Source organism: Cyprinodon variegatus, unplaced genomic scaffold, assembly GCF_000732505.1.
Source record: "Cyprinodon variegatus isolate N-32 unplaced genomic scaffold, C_variegatus-1.0 Scaffold1895, whole genome shotgun sequence".
Taxonomy (NCBI): domain Eukaryota; kingdom Metazoa; phylum Chordata; class Actinopteri; order Cyprinodontiformes; family Cyprinodontidae; genus Cyprinodon; species Cyprinodon variegatus.
Genome location: NW_015152348.1, coordinates 1 through 17,517, shown reverse-complemented (window position 1 = coordinate 17,517; position 17,517 = coordinate 1). Strand labels below are relative to the sequence as shown.

General features: G+C 38.7%; 1 protein-coding gene across 1 annotated transcript; it reads right to left on the bottom strand.

The window, feature by feature from the left end:
• Nucleotides 1-2,997: 2,997 nt before the first annotated feature.
• On the bottom strand, nt 2,998-16,769 carry LOC107104807 (protein TASOR-like). The gene is made up of 10 exons (XM_015404908.1): nt 15,957-16,769; nt 15,230-15,540; nt 15,045-15,147; nt 10,059-10,897; nt 8,752-8,874; nt 8,219-8,378; nt 6,612-6,720; nt 5,928-6,106; nt 4,884-5,018; nt 2,998-4,766 (listed from the first exon to the last, which is right to left on the bottom strand). Exons 1-10 carry the CDS (start codon nt 16,726-16,728, stop codon nt 3,517-3,519), a joined length of 3,981 nt encoding a protein of 1,326 aa, XP_015260394.1. The 5' UTR covers nt 16,729-16,769; the 3' UTR covers nt 2,998-3,516.
• Between the last annotated feature and the right edge of the window lie 748 nt (nt 16,770-17,517).

Sequence of the window (17,517 nt, the reverse complement as noted above, 5' to 3'; positions counted from 1 at the left end):
TAATAAAATAAAATAGCAGTGCTCTTATGGTGTGTTTTTACCTCATGAACTCAAGTGATGACTCATTTGGACGCCCTTCAATCTGACCTTAACACAGCCAGGGAGATCGGAGATTCCCACAAGCGATGGTCTGGAAACAAAAGCAGGCAGACAGGAGGAGGAACTTCTAACCTCTATCCATAAGAGACAGATTAATAAAAACAGGCCAGTTAAAGCGTTTTTGATGCCTCCAAGATTTTTTGTGTTTCTATTTTTCTTCTTAGTTTCAAATCATCCAACTGATGCTGATATTGTCCAAAGGTAACCTGAATAACTACCAAAGGTTCTAAATTATTATTTTGTTAATTAAGGAATTAGATGTATAAACAGCCTATTGGAAAAATAAATAGTCTCCCATTTTAAAATGTGAATAAAGTTTGATTTACCTCATTATCTTGTTTCAGTTCTATCCAGGCATGGTTCGAAACAGGCAAATAAAAGGGCGAATGAATGGGTTATGAAGTTAATCTAACTATTTAGGACCCAAGCAAACCAAACCTAGTGTCATTAATCACAAACTAAACAAACAGTGGTCAACCTATCAATAAGAGGTGGAACCAACCAAACTTATTCCTAGAGTGCACTGACTGCTTTTCCGCAATATAACAAAAGAACCAAGAACCTGGGAGACTTGATAAAAACAGCATCCATATGAAAAATAAAAACATACTGCTGAGCAAATACAATATAAGAGCCTGTATGGTACTTTTCAAGAAAGATCTTGATGGTCCCCATGACTTTGGGAAATATTTTAAAATATTTTAAGGATTAACTGACAAAAGCACATACAGTATAATGCTATACCTAATGGGAAATGAACACATCATTTTAGATAAAGAGAGTCTAATTTAGAGGTGTGATTAGACCAGGAGGACTTAATGGAATAATTCATTTTATTTTTGCCTAAATGTCCAACCATAAGTTTGGGAGCTTTAGATCAATTATATTAATGTAGTAAGACAATAATCTGTCCTACACCACCCTGTCAATAGCTGGTAAAAAAAACAAAAAAACAATAACAACATAATAATAACTAAATCATTACAACATACATTTTTCGGATTGGACCTAATCAAAGTCAGCACCTAAAACTGGCTGAGATAGTATAGCCTTCGGTGAAGCAGGCCATTGAAGCTAAAAGCCATTAATGCTGATGAATTAGAGCAATACTATAAAGGAGAGTGTGGGCCATCTATATAAATTACTCCATTCTATCAGATCTGGTTTCAGGCAAATTAACAAATTTATTTCAAAACGGCTTGCAGTAGTTTCTCATGTCATCTTTTTCTGACCTTAAAATCATTTTAGCGAACTGAAACATTTAAGATATACAAACAGATTAAATCACTAAGGCGGCTCTTTTTTATTTTCTATAGCACAGAGAATAAATGATGACTAATGAAGGAGCGAGGCTGCTCCTACCTAAAGCACTGTCCTACTTATTTGTTGAATAATTTAACCACTACAACTAATAAGCATAAGGGAGAGTGGGAGAGGTATGGGTCATCATAGGGAGTAAAATTCAGCCATTGTGTCATGTAACACATTTTGTGAAAAAAAAAAATAGAAGAGTTTCAGTAAAGCACCTGAAATATATTTTTAAGTGCCTGAGAAAATGCACTAAAGACTCTTGAGTACTTCGGTTAATGAAGAAGTGTATGAGAATTATAATGAAGTGTTATCTCTGCACGGCATAATAGCATCTCTCAGGTTCCTCTGCTTCACTCTCACTGACTCTTCTCCATCAATAAAAAGAACTTCACCAACATTGTGGTATTTAGATTAGATAGCTGGTTTTGCAGATTAACAAACCTAAAAAACATTGTTGGTTTGATAATTTCTTATATAACTGTATACAGATTTTTACAAAAAATAAAAACATTTGCATGAAAAATCTTATTTGCCCCATGACTAAAGAAATTTGATCTGTGAATTTATTATAAATGATCCAGATAATGTATTTCCTCAGATTCATTGTAGAATGTTCTCAAATTAACCTGAGGACTATTAAAAATGCAATGATCTCTTTATAATTATTTCCCCCCCCTTTGTAATTGTAACTCATAAAAAGCAAATATTTTCTATCACATCCAGCCTGTTAAATAATTTGCCAGTTTTATACTCTTTATTGAATATGCCCAATTCAACAAATATATAGGGTGACTAATGGAGGGAATATAATCTTTGAAGTCCATTAAGTTTTTGCAATATTAATTTCTTTTTTTGTCAATTAAATTTTGTGGATTTTTATAGATTCATTTTCACAAGAGCAAAAAAACAAATGCATAATTCAGTTTATTCTAAGCTCATTATTTAAATGTATGTAATGCTCAGTCACTTAAATAGTTATAGGCTTTCCAAGGCCTAAAAAGCCTTTTTCAAAATGCAGAGAAAGATGCAGTTAAAATGCATGTTTGTGTGGGTGATGGATCTAACCAGCAGCGGCCTAATGGTTTGAAAATTAGATTTTCTTGGTTATAATTATCCTGGTATTGAAAAAGCTCTGCCAGAAAAAGGGTGGAGGACGCTTTTAACATCGAGAGCGCCCTCTGGTGTTTCTTTGCATGCAATACTACAAGAGTGAGCAGAATAAACCCCTCACTGGACAGACCAGCTATTCTAATTACTCTTCAATAGTGATAGAGCTGGTGAGCCAAAAGCAGTCAGCATGGAGTCTCAAAGCATTTAAGTGCTGCACTTTCAACAAACTGCTCAACACGCAGCTCACACTGCAGGAGGATATAGATTTGCTGTAGTGCTTTTTAAATGCTTTCCTTTGTATTCAAAAGGTTGCTTTATTTGCAAAAGCTTTATCCAAATCCCTATGCATAGCACAGGGTACCTCTGATCTACCATTCTCTTTGATGTTTTGCATTAAAAAAAAATATATTTTACAGTATTGAGTTGTACAAATTTAATTATTGAGTGAAATAACGATGAGACAAGTGGTATTTCTTTTTTTAATGGTTTGATTGACACTGTCAAGCCCATCACACAAACAAGATTTGAAATGTTTTATTTTTAATAGAATCTTGGACAAATATGTAAAATAAAAAACAAAACAAAACAAACAAAAAAAAAAACAGCAAAGTGAAATTTCATTCACTTTGTTTTGTTTTTCCTTAAAAAAATATCAGCCGTTTCCCCATTTGTTCACAAAACCGTTTCCAAACCGGAACAAACAGAAATAGTGTGGTCAATTCTGAGAAGCTGGAAGGCCATAAACATTTGTTGGCAAATATAAATATAGTGGTTTGAACAGGGTTTCAAATACATCACACGGAAAGAGTGTACAGAGAGTTTTTACGACAGTAGGACACCCGGCACTGCCCGTATCTACTTTTATTAATGTAGAAAAACCAAAATTAATAATTACCGTTTTAAATCAATGCTTTTATGACAAGGAAATATGTACATTCAGCCAGTTCTGTCTCTGGTGTATGCTGCTTGCATTGCCCCTTTCACTGCGATGATTGTCTATTCAGGGGCGTAGTTATGAGAGTATGTGTAGTCTGTGTAGTAATTCTGTGGCCTGCCCCGACCTGCTGGGTAAACCCAGGAACAGGGTCCACCTCCAGTCCCATCCCCAAGTTCCTGTCCTCGACCGGCCCGAGGCCAGAGTCCTACCGGAGGGGCTCCTCTGCCTCTGAAGCCCCCTAAAGAACCAGGAACCAAAGTCCCCCGCGCTGGCCAATGGTCCATATGCCCGGGAACGCCACCTATGCTCCCATAACCCAAACCTCCCACTGGATGTGTAGGCAGCTTAGGTCTGGGTACAGACCCCCCTCTGGTGGCCACTGGGGGAATACCAACTGGAGTTCCTAGGCTTTCAGCACCATTCCCCTGAGTCCTGCTCCCCTGGGTGCCAGGGGTGCTGCCCACAGGGATTTCACCTGTTTTTGGGACGCCAATTGGCTCCATTGACTTAGACGTCACTGCACCCTGGCTGCAAGCAGTCTCACAAGTGCTCGTCTCCTTCACGCCCCAAGCACTTTCCCCAGCTCCACTGAGTGTCCTGTCTTGCAGTGTGGGGGCCCCACTGGCACCTTTAGAAGCAATCCCAATGTATCCGGGTTGGGAGGAGTCACTATGGTCTTTGTAAGGTAAGGCGCTGATGAGCGGAGAGGCTCCGGCTGATACAGCTCCTCCAGCGTCTGCCCCGTATGTCTGCCCCTGCATCATAAAGGGAGGAGGAGGTGGAGCTTTGACTTCTAAGGGAAGAGAAGCCAGGTTTGCTAAAGGTCCCACTGCAGCAATGACGGGTGGAGTTGGAACCACAGGAGCCGTGGTGGTTGAGGGGCGGTGTTCTTGTTCCTGCGTGCTGCTGCAGGGTGAGGCGGGATACGCCGGAGACGCAACATAGCTGGAAGAGCCGCTGTAGGACGACCAGGAGGCTGAAGGGCACAGAAAACTCTGGTGGGTATTTACAGGAAAACCTCCTGGAGACAAGCTGCCAATGTCTGAGCAGGCTAATCCGAGCTGGTTGGTGGCTTTGAAATGGGAGATGGCCGTTTTAAGAGCGCTGCATTCAGTCAGGGTTGATGTTCTTTCAGGGGTGGCCTGCAGGTCTGGGAGAGGGGGGCGAAAGTCCTCCTTCTCCGAAGGCAGCAGCAGCTCAGGGTTATTCTTCTTAGCCTGAACCTGATCTAGAGGATCTGTCAAGGTTGCTGGCTCGCCATCATCAGAATCTAATGACATGTCCTCTGCCTCCACACACTCATCATTCACTACTGGGAGAACAGATGAGGGCAGAGGGGGTGGGGGGACATAAAGGGGTGAGAGAATGAAAACAAATGAGGAAAAGTATAATTTTTTTTGTGCCTAATGTTCCCGTAGATACTCACCAGTGGAAGGTGGTGTAGGAAGCTCATTCTGATTAATGGATCCAATCAGGCTGTGAAAACCAGTCATAACGTCGTCAATGCTCGCGATCACTATTCCATTTCTAGAGTAGTGCAGGAACATTTCAAACGGTCTCTCTGTTAAAAAAGGAAGAACAAAACATTTAGGTTTAGTTACAGTAAAAGTCATCTTGATTCAGTATTTTAAATCTAAAACTATAAATAAGGTTAAAACTAGAGATGCAACAAATAGGCCTTTCATCACAATATGCTTTAAACAATGTTATTCTATCCCTTCTTTAAAATCCTGCCCAAAGGGGTATTTTTGCTTTATATGTGCATGTCTGAATAATTCCCCCTGAATTCTGCTTTCTGAGCAGCAGCCCCTCCCTGTCCTGGAAAAATCAGTGGCCAACCTCACTGCTATACATAAAACGGTGATAACCTGAACCCTCCAGGAAGCAGCTACATTGTCATTGCGTCACTACCCACCAAACAACAGATCTGTTTTTATCTAATGTCCAAATCATGAATATGTGCCTTTGGTCTTTGTTCAGTCTTCCTGAACAGGAGCCGAATAAGATGTTGCATCACAGATACCATCACCATGTCAACAGCAAAGACTAAAATAATCTGAATTAAAAAAACGATTATAAATATCAAACATGTAGTTTGTTCCAGGGTTACAGCAGTAAAATCTTTCTAACTGCTGACCAGCATTTTGAACGATTCCACGGGTATTTTCACAGCTTTAAACTTGGAATACCTCAGTAAAACACTGTTGTTCAAAGTATGTCTTTTAGGACATAAAGTACAGAGGCAGGCAGCCTAGTCATCACTATACTACAACAAAAGAAACTATACTTAATATTTTCTTTTGTAACACCAATCCACCAAATAATGATTATTTCCTTTAAGCACAAAATTGTTTTTTAGGGTCAATTGAGTCCATTTTGTGGATAAAAGGATAAGTAGCTGGTTTCTATATGTGCATCTTCACTAAAAAGAAAAAGAAAAGGTGACTAGAAGCAGCTGATGGTAAAGTACCTGTGAGGAAAATAAGGTGCCGTTGTTGTGTGTTTTGAGCTTGAAGCTTGATCAGGCATTCCAGATCTGGAGCCTGGCGTGATTGGGTGTCACACTCGTGATACGGGAGAAACTCCACCAGGTGCTTTTTCTGGTAAGCAGTCAAAAGGTTCAGCAGCCCCATAGCGTTGGCATTTAACCTTAAAGAGAGACAATCAGAATCAACAATGATAAGATATAAACCCAGATCAAAGTGTAATCAGTAGCATTAAAAAAAGGAGAACACCATGCTTTTATTAACTGGATTATAATTACACATGACCCAAAACTTTAAAGATTAGATGTTTAATGGGCTGAAACCATGTTTAAGGTACAAACAATATGCTTCTGAACTTGGTTTAAAAGTTGTATTAAAAATGTGTGAAATTGAGGAAAATTGTACGTTCTTAAGAGCAATAACAAAACCTGCGAAAAGTTAAACTGCTTTTAAAAAAGACACATTCCCCAAAAAGTGAAAGGTAAAGTTTGGGGGTTGGTTGGTTTATTTAGATGAAAATGCAAATTATATTTATTTGTTCTTTCACTGTGTTTACAGAGATGTTTCACCTTTTTTTCCCTGCCAAATAAAAATGAACTAATAAATGATTGAGGCTGAGTATTATGATCTTAACGCAGACATCACAGTAGATCTGCTCCCATACTGACCTCCCCAGTTCTTTAAGCTTCTTCTGGGACTTGCAGTGGACCTTCCACTGCCAGGGATGTTCAGGAGTGCTCTGGTCCTCCAAGAACTTCAGCAGCCCTTGTAAACGATCTACAGACACAAACAAGACATCAGGATGTGCACATGTAAAAAAACAAAAACAAACATAAAACAAAAGAGAAATTCATTGGTTTTAAATATAGATTTAATACAGTACTTTCAAAATCGTAGGTCTGTCTGTTTAATCTTAGGATTGGAGTTTTTTTTCTTTTAAGATAATCCAAGTGCAGATAATGAAGATATTACCTTGATTAGCAAACTACCCTGTTGAGGTTTTTTTCGGACCCATTCTTAAGAATAGCAGGATTACATAAGGTCTTATTCATCCTGCTTCCTTTGCACCAAAAAGCAAATGAATGATACAAAACTATATCAAAATCAGGCTAGGTAAAACGAAACATAAAGACCTGATATACAAACCTTTCTTAAAAGTTTAGACCTAAAGTTGTAAGAAAAACAGGGCAGTGAAGTGGGAGACCTTTGAGCTGAACAATTACAAATCTTTTTTCTTCATCTAAGATGGAAAAGCTGATAAAATCCATCATAATTTAAACTGCCAAGCAGGTTAGAACGCCTCCATCTCGTTTCTTCCAAATGATAACAGGTAACTTGTATTCATGCTAATCTGAATATAATGAGCTTCATCACAAGAATGCAGCAGATACTCATTATGAATAATGTCAGAGGTATTTGTTTTTCAGGCTTTGACAATGAATATCTCTATTTGTGCACAAAACACAGGTTGTGTATCTTTGCAAAGTATCATTGTATTTGTGTGGCTGGTGTGTCATGTGACCTCAATTAACAATTTATATTTGCCTCATAGCAAACTGACTAAAAACAAATAAGCCAGGGAAAAATTACCTACTGATAAAATCATGTCACATTTCCAAAAACATAAAAAGCAATTACTCTGTTTTATTGTTTACAAAAAATGTTGCCAATAAACAAAGTCTATTTCTAATAAAAATGGATGAGATTAGAAGCTAAGCTTTGTGGGTAAACCTCACATAGCCAAAACCTGCAGGTTTGAATTAGTCTAAATTCACCTCAAAAAGCCCAAAATAACTGCAGTTAAAGCTCTGATCCAACAATTAGATGGAACTGTATTCCAATGAAGCTTACTATACAGACAAATAATGAAAATGACAGTGGTAGAAATGTCACACTGCAAAAATTAGAAATCTAAGTCATTTTTTCTTAAAATATGTGCATTTTATCTTGAATTGAGGTGGTAAATGAGACACTGCCAATAAAATAAGACAATTTACATTTAAAATAAGAAAAATCATTCGCATTGTCTTATTTCAAGTGCATTTTATCTAATTATCGTATTTTAAGAGTAAAAATACTCATTCCATGGGCAAATTATCTTATTTACCTGCTCAAATTAAGGGTAAATACCCTTAATTTAAGAATTTCGTTATTTCTGGATAGTTGTTTCAGTATACACATAATGGAGTGCAAATTTAAACAACAAAAAAATATATAAACATTTTTGTGGCTTGGGTTCAGCTTATTTATTACTGGAATAAAGAGTAAAACCCACCCTGTGTGATGAGATCAGGGTTAAGGACAAACTCATCAGACACCATGAAGCCTCCCGACACAAACAGTTCGTTGTATGTGTGGTTCTTCACGTCGTCCAGGGAGTCAACTCCAGCAAAGCTCACTGAGGGCAACTTTTTTAGGGAAACCAGAGCTGGAATCTGCAGCACGAAAATAAACTTTATTACTTCATGTTTAGCATCTTATAAAATAATAATAACAAATCTATAATGAAATTGTTATTAAAAGCTCTACAAGGAAATATGAACAGATACACAAAGTTACAGATGAAGAATATTAGCTGGGCTGAAGTTAGCCAGGCCCCAGGAAAACCGAGTGGTTTACTCAAAAAAATGTTTTCAGGACGCTAGACAAACAGCACTTTTTACTGCATGTTAACTTTCATTGATTGATTGACTTTATTGATCTCACAGTGAAGAAATGTATTTGTTATGTCGGCTCAATAGTCAAAAAGAGAAAAGTGCAAATATAAAAACAAACAGGGCTACAGAGGACCAGGAGTAGCTACTGCACCTTGTGCACATGTGCAGCGATGTCTTCATTCCTGATGATGATGAGGAGCTTATCCAAACTTCCACTATTTTCCAGAAATGTCTGCGGACTGCATTCACTGTTGCCTAGACTTTTCAGGTACTCCTTTTAGACAGACAGGAAAGGTACATTGTTAGAAACGGAAAGGCAAACGACTGTGTCCTCTTCTACTACGTTTCCAAGGTTGAGTGACAGATACAAAAGGAAAACCATGCATTGAAACGGGACGTGTTTTGCACATTTGCACTTCATTTGTAAACATCTGTGTGTGCAGACAGCAGTGGAGTCTTTTCAGATTAAATTTGAATACATGAATGTGTAAAAATGGGAGTAATTAATGAGGACTGCAAATAAAGTATATTTAATTAGTCACAACCGTTTTTATATTCAAGAGAGAAAAAAAACTAAACATTCATTCTCATGAGACTAGTGGTAGATTTAGGACCCTTCTTTTTGATGTAACCAATGGAATACAGCAAATTTTGAACCTAAATGATTACAACATCCAACACAAAGCTGAGTAACATTTCAAAAAGAAGCATAAAAGCAATTCTGTAGGAAAGTCCTTAGCCTAACAGCTGTTTCATGTTATAAACTACTTTAACCCCTCAGCTCTTAAACACTTCGACTGAAGGAAGAGAGCTATATGAAGATACCACACCAGGAACATTTTTAATAAGTTATTAACTAAAACTTTTGAAGATGTTGAACTGCTGTTTACTGAAAATTAGATTTTTTCATTTTATTATAATAAAACTGAGCAAGGAGTGCTCTATTTCACTCTGTAAACACCCCAGTAGGTGCATTTTCATTCATATTCAGTTTGAGGAATATATGATTTAGGTTTACTCATGCTTTGGTGTTTCAAGGAATGTCCTGATCCAATATTAATATAAGATATTATAGATATATTACCTCAAAAATAGATATTGGGTTTTGTTGGCCGACATCTAAAATCTCTGATATTTTCAAGCTAATGGAAACATGTTTCCTCTGTTCAAAGTGTCTGCAAATTATTGGTTAATTTTACATGGGTCAGTTGTTTTCATACCATTGACTGTTGACTTGTGTTCCCTGTTTATGAAATATTACTTGACAAGCATTTTCTAACATTTTACATTATAATATAAGCAGCTATGATTCGTGCCAATATCTTATCGGGTCAATATCCGGACAAGTATTTTTACATTTTCTACGGGACAAACAGGAAATTGGCAGAAAGAAGCCTGATGTCCAATTGTTATAGTAATGAAAACTGAAGGTCATTGGTGGAAAGTTTCAGATTCTACCTTAATCTCCTTGCAGACAGTGCTGTCCTCGCCTTCTTCTCCAGAGTAGATGTAAAATTTAACTGTATTCTTCGTGACGTCTTTGAAGATTTCCACCAGACTGGTGAAAAGCTCCGGTTTCAGCTGCCCAATGAGGCTCCCTGCGAGCAGGTTTGACCCGCCTTCAGGAGCAGCACCAGCCGAATGGGAGCTCAATTCTGGTGAGTCTGATGTGGCATGAGAGGGAGAATAAAGCCCTCCTCCCCCCAGTGCTGGAGCTTCTGTTTTAACCTTGACAGACGTCTCACTGCTGCTGCAGCTCTTTTTAACACCATCTGAGAATGTGGAGTTCTTCATAACAGAGGGCTCTGTTTTCATTTTGGAAAACTGCTTGGGTGCAGCGGTTGGGGTTCCAAGGCTAGATGTCACAGGGGGAGGTGGAGAGGTGACCTTGGGAGAAGCAGGTCGAGCTGGGATCAACCTGTCCATCTTTTCACATAGTGCTTGGACATGCCCCTCGACGGGTACAGGGGGGACGAAGGGAACAACATAGTGTGAGAAGTAGCTGCTGGGCTGCCAGCAGTGACGTAGAGACAGCCTTTGGGGGAGCTGTGAGGTATAGCTAATGCGCTGAGTCTGCATGATGTTTTTAATGTCCGATGTGAGGCTGCGGATCTCCTGGTTCAAAATGGTGTCCAGGCTGATGGAGGGCTGGAAGGGAACCTCATCTCCGACCATTGGCGCAGCAGGATTTTTCACTTCTATAGCAGCAGGCGTCTTCGCCTCTTGGTTGGTTTCTGCCGTTGGTGCAGGCTCAGGCTCAGGCTCCGGTTTGGCTTCAACAAGTGGCTGAGCTTTTTCTGGAGGAGAGCAGAGAGGAAACTGTCACGCTGATGCCCCGTTTACCTCAAACAAACAAGAAGACACAGGAGTAGTCCATGTCGATTTTAGCTTGGACAAATTCAAGAAAGTTTGAATAACGAAACTGGACTTCAGTTCTTGGAACTCAAGATGTTTGGCTTATTAACAGTAAAGCTTTCTCCGATCAAAACCAGCGGGGGACAAATTTTTTAAGTTGTGACTTAGAGCCAGGGCTGGACAATATGGCTATTTCTTAATTTTTGGATAATAAAAAATAAATCTAATCTTCAGAAAGATGACCAAGAATGCCAACAAGAGATGCAAGGAGAAAAATAGGACAAATATTTTTCTATATTTATATAATTAATACAACATAACATGGGGGGGGGGCCTATTCCGAGAACTCGCAAACTTTTTTTTTTATTGCGGAGTCTGCAGGATATCAGTGGCTCTCAAATCAAACAAAATGAGTTGCTAGACATTATTGAGGACATATTTATAAATATAATTTGTCTGAGGCATTGTACAAGTGGTTGTACTTCCTAACCACCTCGATCAACTTTTCATCGTAGTTGTCCATTGTTCCTCGGTTTTTAAAAATAGTGCCCCCCCATCACTGAATCGAGAAGGACGACCACAAAGACAGCCGGAAAGGCATTCCAAGGACCAATCACAGCTGCTTTTTGTTTGCGCACTTCCGCTTGAGGTCTGCACGGGTTTGCGACCGTCCGACGCGTAGTCAGGATTTTTTTGAGGTGTGCGACGACGATTGAAGAGGCTATGCGTCAGAAGCATAAATTGGCCTTTAGTGCTGCTGTCTGCCTTGATTTCTGACAGATGTTTTGGTCACATGGAAAATTATGTGAATTTGTCTTAAACTAACAGGGAATCAGACTCAATGCTGAACTAGGGCCCTATCATTTCTTTGATTCGGAAAACGCGGACAGAATCAAGGAATTTCACAAATAAAATGGAATGTATTACAAAACACAGAATCTCAAGAAGTAATATGTATGCAAGGTATTTTGTCTACTGCCAGCTCCCGTATATAGTTATTTAGGGCGGGCTCTTGTTTCCAAATCGACAACAGGAAGTAGATCAGCCTTGTCAAAGAGTCACGCAGAAACACCTAAGTCATTCAGAAAATAAAAAAAAATCTTAAACTTAGCACAAAGTTTAGGGCGGAACAATATCCCCGTGATTTTTATGAATCTGGAGAGCAACCTGTCTGCAACTCGGTCAGCACACAGTCGACTGGAAGCGCAAGAACACTTAAAAGTCAAGGAATCACATCAGAAACAGAGAGGAGGTAAGCTAGTGCCTGCAAACTCTTGAACATTCAACATCAGTGGAAGCAAAGCGGGGGTTTATTGAAGATTTTGTGTGTGGAATAAGACATTCCTTTAAAAAAAAAAAAAAAACGAGAAAGCTTTGTCCTTTTTTTGATAAAGTACTTCAAGCAAATGGGTGCATTGCCAGAACATGCAAGCAGCTTCTGTCAAACCCAAATGGAGGCCGTCCAGAAGAAATTGCAAGGAAAAAATATATATGGTAGTCGACGAAAAAACTGATGCTCGCGATTGCAGTGCTCTGAACATTGTTGTTGTTAATTTGAGCACACAATTAAATAAGTTATTTAAAACGTTTTTGAATGTAAAGGTCATACTATTTTTAAGTGTCATACTATTTCAATATATTTGTGAGTCATTCAATGTTTGAGGTATTTTGTTTGTGAGACGTTACATTCAATGCGGAATTACTCAAGTGAAGTTTGGTCTTGCACATAAAGAATGTTTTTCGGTCTATAAAGGACATGTTAGCACCTTGCAAAACACACGTAATGTTCTGCTGAAACACAGCAATGCATTTTATTTTGGAAAAGGAAAGTCAGTGTTGTGGCTAATCATTTGTTTGTTAATTTTCAGTTTTATATACTTTTACTGGTTAATGTTGAAATGAAAACATGTAATTAAGAAAAAAATTTAAAAAGTGTAATACAGAATGATAAAAATGTGGAATTTGGGAAAAAAAAAAAAAAAAAAAACTGAATTTGAGAAAAAATAAATCAGATTTCGTGAGGCCCTACTGAACTGTGGGTCTTGGAAAGCTAAAATCTGAGGCGTCTTGCTCTGATGTCAGCTTTTCTCCTCTAGCAAAGATCCAGTCAGATTCAAACCAATTTATAACTTGTTGTATAGGAATAAAACCACCAAAAGAGTGGATTTACATACAGTAGGGATGTCCCAATTCAACTATTTTCCTTATCAATACCAATATGGCACTGTATGTATTGACCCGATATGATATCAGCTCAAATCATATTGACTTTAATTACTTATTTTGTGGTGTGGGATGTTAAAAAGCTTGCTCAAGTAATATTAGTCCACCAGAGAGCAATACAAGTAGTTGACAAAAAAGGCATGAGGACAACTGACCCACATCTTATTAGCCAGTGGATAACAGCAGGAACAGCTCCTTGGAAACATTTTTTAAATCATCTAACATACAGACTATTGGAGCTGGTGCTGAATAAGGCAAAAAGTCGATAGTTTGCAACTTGTATCTATGGAGCAGCAAAACAATGTAATTCCTCTCCAGCTCTGAGTAGCATTTTTTTTTTTATTCAGAAGTGCTAAAACTGTTAGTTCTGACAGGCTACAAACAGGTTTTTTTCCACCTGAAATTAATTCCTTAAATTAATGGAACTTTTTTCACGCTGCTCCTGAGAAAATGAGGATATTTTTATGTGTAAAATTAAATACAGTATTAATTGAAGCAGAGAGTTGTGGTCTAGTGGTTACAGCAGAGCGTGCATCCGGAGGAGGCTGCCTCCGACTGCTCTATGTAAGCTGTTCCCTGCTTCCTAATGGGTGAGTGAAATGCAGAATATTTGACTGGAATAGAGATAAAATATTATTATTATAATACCATTATCAACTAACCATAAAACAAGAGTATTTTATGTAGGGTGTGTTCACTTAATAGATTTTCCTGAAGGTCAATTTTTGCCCACAATAAAATAAAATGAATATAGTAGAAGTGAGAAAAAAGATGGCTATTTGGATTAGTAAGGTTTCCGACTTCTGCTTTAAATGAAGAATAGGCAGATTTTATTAGTGAGATAGTTTGAATATTGCATTATAAATTCCTTCTGACAGGGTTGTGTGCTTCTGACCATCATCAATCTTCTATTTAGGTCACAGCAAAAATAAAAACGACTTCAGACTTTCCACAGCTCCTCCAAATCCAAAGTAATATATATTTTCAAGTTTTAATTTTTTTTTTAAAGATTCTTTAATTATGTGTACAAAATTTGGACTTCTCCACAGCAGTAGCACCAGGGCTCTGAAAGTCCTGCACCTTCAGTTGCACTACTGTAGGCTTCACTGCTTTTTTTTTTAAATTTATTATTATTAAAAAAAACAACAAAAAGCCACATTTCTAAAATCTATTTTGCTGAACTTTCTGCATCTGTTGATTTTTAATATCTTTAGTTTCCCTTTTGAACAGCGAGGCAGGATCTGTGCTTTAAAAGATGCTTTATAAAATCTTTAATTTACCATCTGGACATTAAATCCTAAATCTGGCTTGGCAGCACAAAAACAACTTTTTTCAATAGTTTCTTATTATTGGTTAAATTTCAAATGAAAAACACCTGCCTCGCCTTTTTACTTGCAGCAAAGAGTTCAGCAGATATAACCTGAACTATATAGCCTGAACTCCCTAATATGAAGGATGCATGTCTCTACTCCCCCTCTTCTCCGTCTCCAGGATCCTCACCACGTTTTAAAGTAAATACTCCCTTTCCTTTGTCAAGCAGAGGTGTCTGTTCCCAGGATAACCGAACAGATGTACAACCAGCATATATAGAGGATGCATGGAGGTCTTCTTTATTCAAATAGCAGATAACATCCTCATTGCATATCTGAGGTTTCTAGAAAGCTTTGATGAATAACAAATATAAGATCAACTGTGATCAACATTTGTATGTGATAAATTAAGTGTGGATTCTCACACACAATTTCAGGTTATTTTAAGACTGTGATACATTTATTTTGTTTGGTAAAAACTAAACTAAACAAAAAAAAAAAAAAGAGGACAATTAAAGCTGAAATCAGAAGCCTTTCAGGACAATCCTTGAATTACCTTCATTGACAGGATGATTCTCAGATATGACGTCTGAGGGCTGTGCTGCCTGTGGCGGCGAGCCCATGCCCGGCGGACTCCCTGGGCTACAGTCCATGTCCTCCTGAACAGAAAACAGCCAGTTTTAAGTCTACAAAACGTGTGGCAACAGAAAAACAGTACGAATTAAAACGATCAAAGCTCACCGCTGTGTAGTTTGTTTGCGGAGCTGCTTCAATTTGCATGGCAGCAGCTGATTTGGAAAGGATGGACTCCATAATTCCTGAACTAGTCGAGGATTCGCCCTGACTCGGCGGCACGGGCATGGAGCTCTGAGCCATGGCTTTGTTGAGTGTGGCCAGGAGGATTTTGAGCAGGCGCTGAGTCTCGTTGGCTGTTGAGGCGTCAGCGCTGCTGCGATTTCTCAGGTCCGTGTCATAGAGGCCGATGGTCTCCATTACTGCCGTTAGGCTGTCCCCCTGTCCAGCCTCGGCTGTGTTTTCGTCTTTCTGGCCCACTAAAAGAACAAACAACCAAAACTTCTTACTGGACTTAGCCCGAATCATGAGCAAGCTTTGTTTTTTTTTATCTCTACTTTGTAGAAAAAGTTAGTGTAGAACACATAAAGAGCTTATACAGTGATGCACTTTTTCTAAGTTTAATGATAGAATAAAAATCTAATCTAAGTGGTAAAAAAGCAGCAAAGGACTGCTGAATTTCTAGTATTCATCAAGCTTTAAAAGGAGAGAGAAGGTTGTTGAGATTTCAGTGACTCAGAACTAATCAGAATGTGCAAAATGCAAACACAATCTTCACACATTCACACCTCACAGACTTTGGAAGCAGAATGCATTAAATTCCTGGCCAAAAAAAACAACAACAAAAAATTAACTAATTACATTAATTTAAATAGGTAGCATTCTCTGGTCTCACCTCTACTTGGTTCCCCGTTACTAAGATGATCAGTGCGTTGGTGTTTGTTCATTCCACCTTCGCCGTCCCCTTCGAATTTCCTTTTTAGACTGTTGGCATCCCAGCTTCCATCCTCCCCTAGATCCCTCCCTGGATCCTGAACCAGGGTTTTCTTATGTAGCTGGATTAGCTTAAGCAGCTGTTTCATCTTGTCCTGGTCGTACTCGTTCTGGGAGAGCTCCGACTTCGAAGGCTGTGGCTCGCCGTGGGGTTTGGGTTGCAGTTGAGCACCATTTGAATGCGTCGTGTCTGGCCTACGTTTGCTGGTTTCAGGAGGTGCCTTCTCCTGGCCAAGCCTCTCCAGGGAGACTCTTTCTGCTCGGTCCGATCCTCTGTCCGAGCCCCCCCAGTCAGAAACAGGGCTGTATTCCATTGGCACAGAAAGAGGAGCACAAACAGGAACTGATGCGGGTGGAGGTACGGGGGCGGGGCTCCTTATTCGTTCCATTATGTCCCGTGCCTTGCCCAGAGGTAAAACGTAGTTTGCAGAGTTGTGAACGTACGACCGTAACACAGCGTCCATATTAAATTTGGGTCTAGGCACCGAAATAGGGCTTGCCCTTTCATCAAAACTGTTTCTGTAGTCAGGCAGAATAAAAGGTCGCACCGTTCCAGACTCCATACGCGTTAGATAGTCTGCGGATTGGCGTTCCACACCAAGACTCAGGTCCTTGCCTGGCTTCAGACGCAGCTTAAACAAGGCATAGTGTAGTGCAGGAATAAAAGGCTCCATGGAGGTCAGGAAAGTTGCCTGGGGCTCTGGCTCCGACACTCTGGCAGCTAAAAAAAATAAATAAATGAGACGCATGTTAGATTCTATAGCTGATTCAGCTTTTGCAGCTACACACAAAAAGGGGTTTCCACTAAGAGAAGGTTAACAGTGAAAAAGGAAAAGAAATAGATTCATTAAAGTGACACACTTGATTTCTTTTTTTTTTTTAACTAGCTTCTGAGTTTCAGGGAACATGTTATATATTACTTAAACAAAGATTTTAGAACAAAAACGTTGTATTTTAACCAAAAGAAGCTGGAAGCTTTAGTTAGGCGGAATAAAAAGATGCACAAGAAACAGGGATATCTGCAGCCTTCAGAGTATTGTTAACTAAACTCCACTTTGGGAGAAATTCTCATTTTATAGTCGGTGTTACAGGAATATTTGGAAGTATCTTCTTTTTGTCGCTTTCCATGACCCCACTTAGGTTTTTCATTTTGTCTTGTAAGAACAATTTTAACAAAGACTGTATCTGTTCTCCAAGGCAAGGCTTAATAAACAGCGTGAATGAAGAACAATCATCTTTTTCTTGCTAAATAAGACTAATGCTTTATTTCCTAAAACAGGGGCCGAATTGTTCCCGTTATGGATATTTAATTATCAAAAGAGTAAGACTGTTCAAATAAAGTAAAGGAAATTCAATCTAATCTCTAAGTTTATTTGAAGGCAAGCTGCATTCGAGGAACAGTTCACAATGGCGTTAGTGAATGTGCAACTAGCATAAAGTTATCACATTCTTGTATACACATC

What these genes read in the sequence shown, in the direction of transcription:
- LOC107104807 (XM_015404908.1), bottom strand. Translation starts at nt 16,728, where the DNA reads ATGGAGCCTTTTATTCCTGCACTACACTATGCCTTGTTTAAGCTGCGT. An exon ending in TCGCTGCACATGTGCACAAG is followed by an intron (nt 8,379 to 8,751) that starts GTGCAGTAGCTA and finishes TTCGTGCTGCAG; the next exon opens with ATTCCAGCTCTGGTTTCCCT. An exon ending in TCCTACACCACCTTCCACTG is followed by an intron (nt 4,767 to 4,883) that starts GTGAGTATCTAC and finishes TTCTCCCAGTAG; the next exon opens with TGAATGATGAGTGTGTGGAG.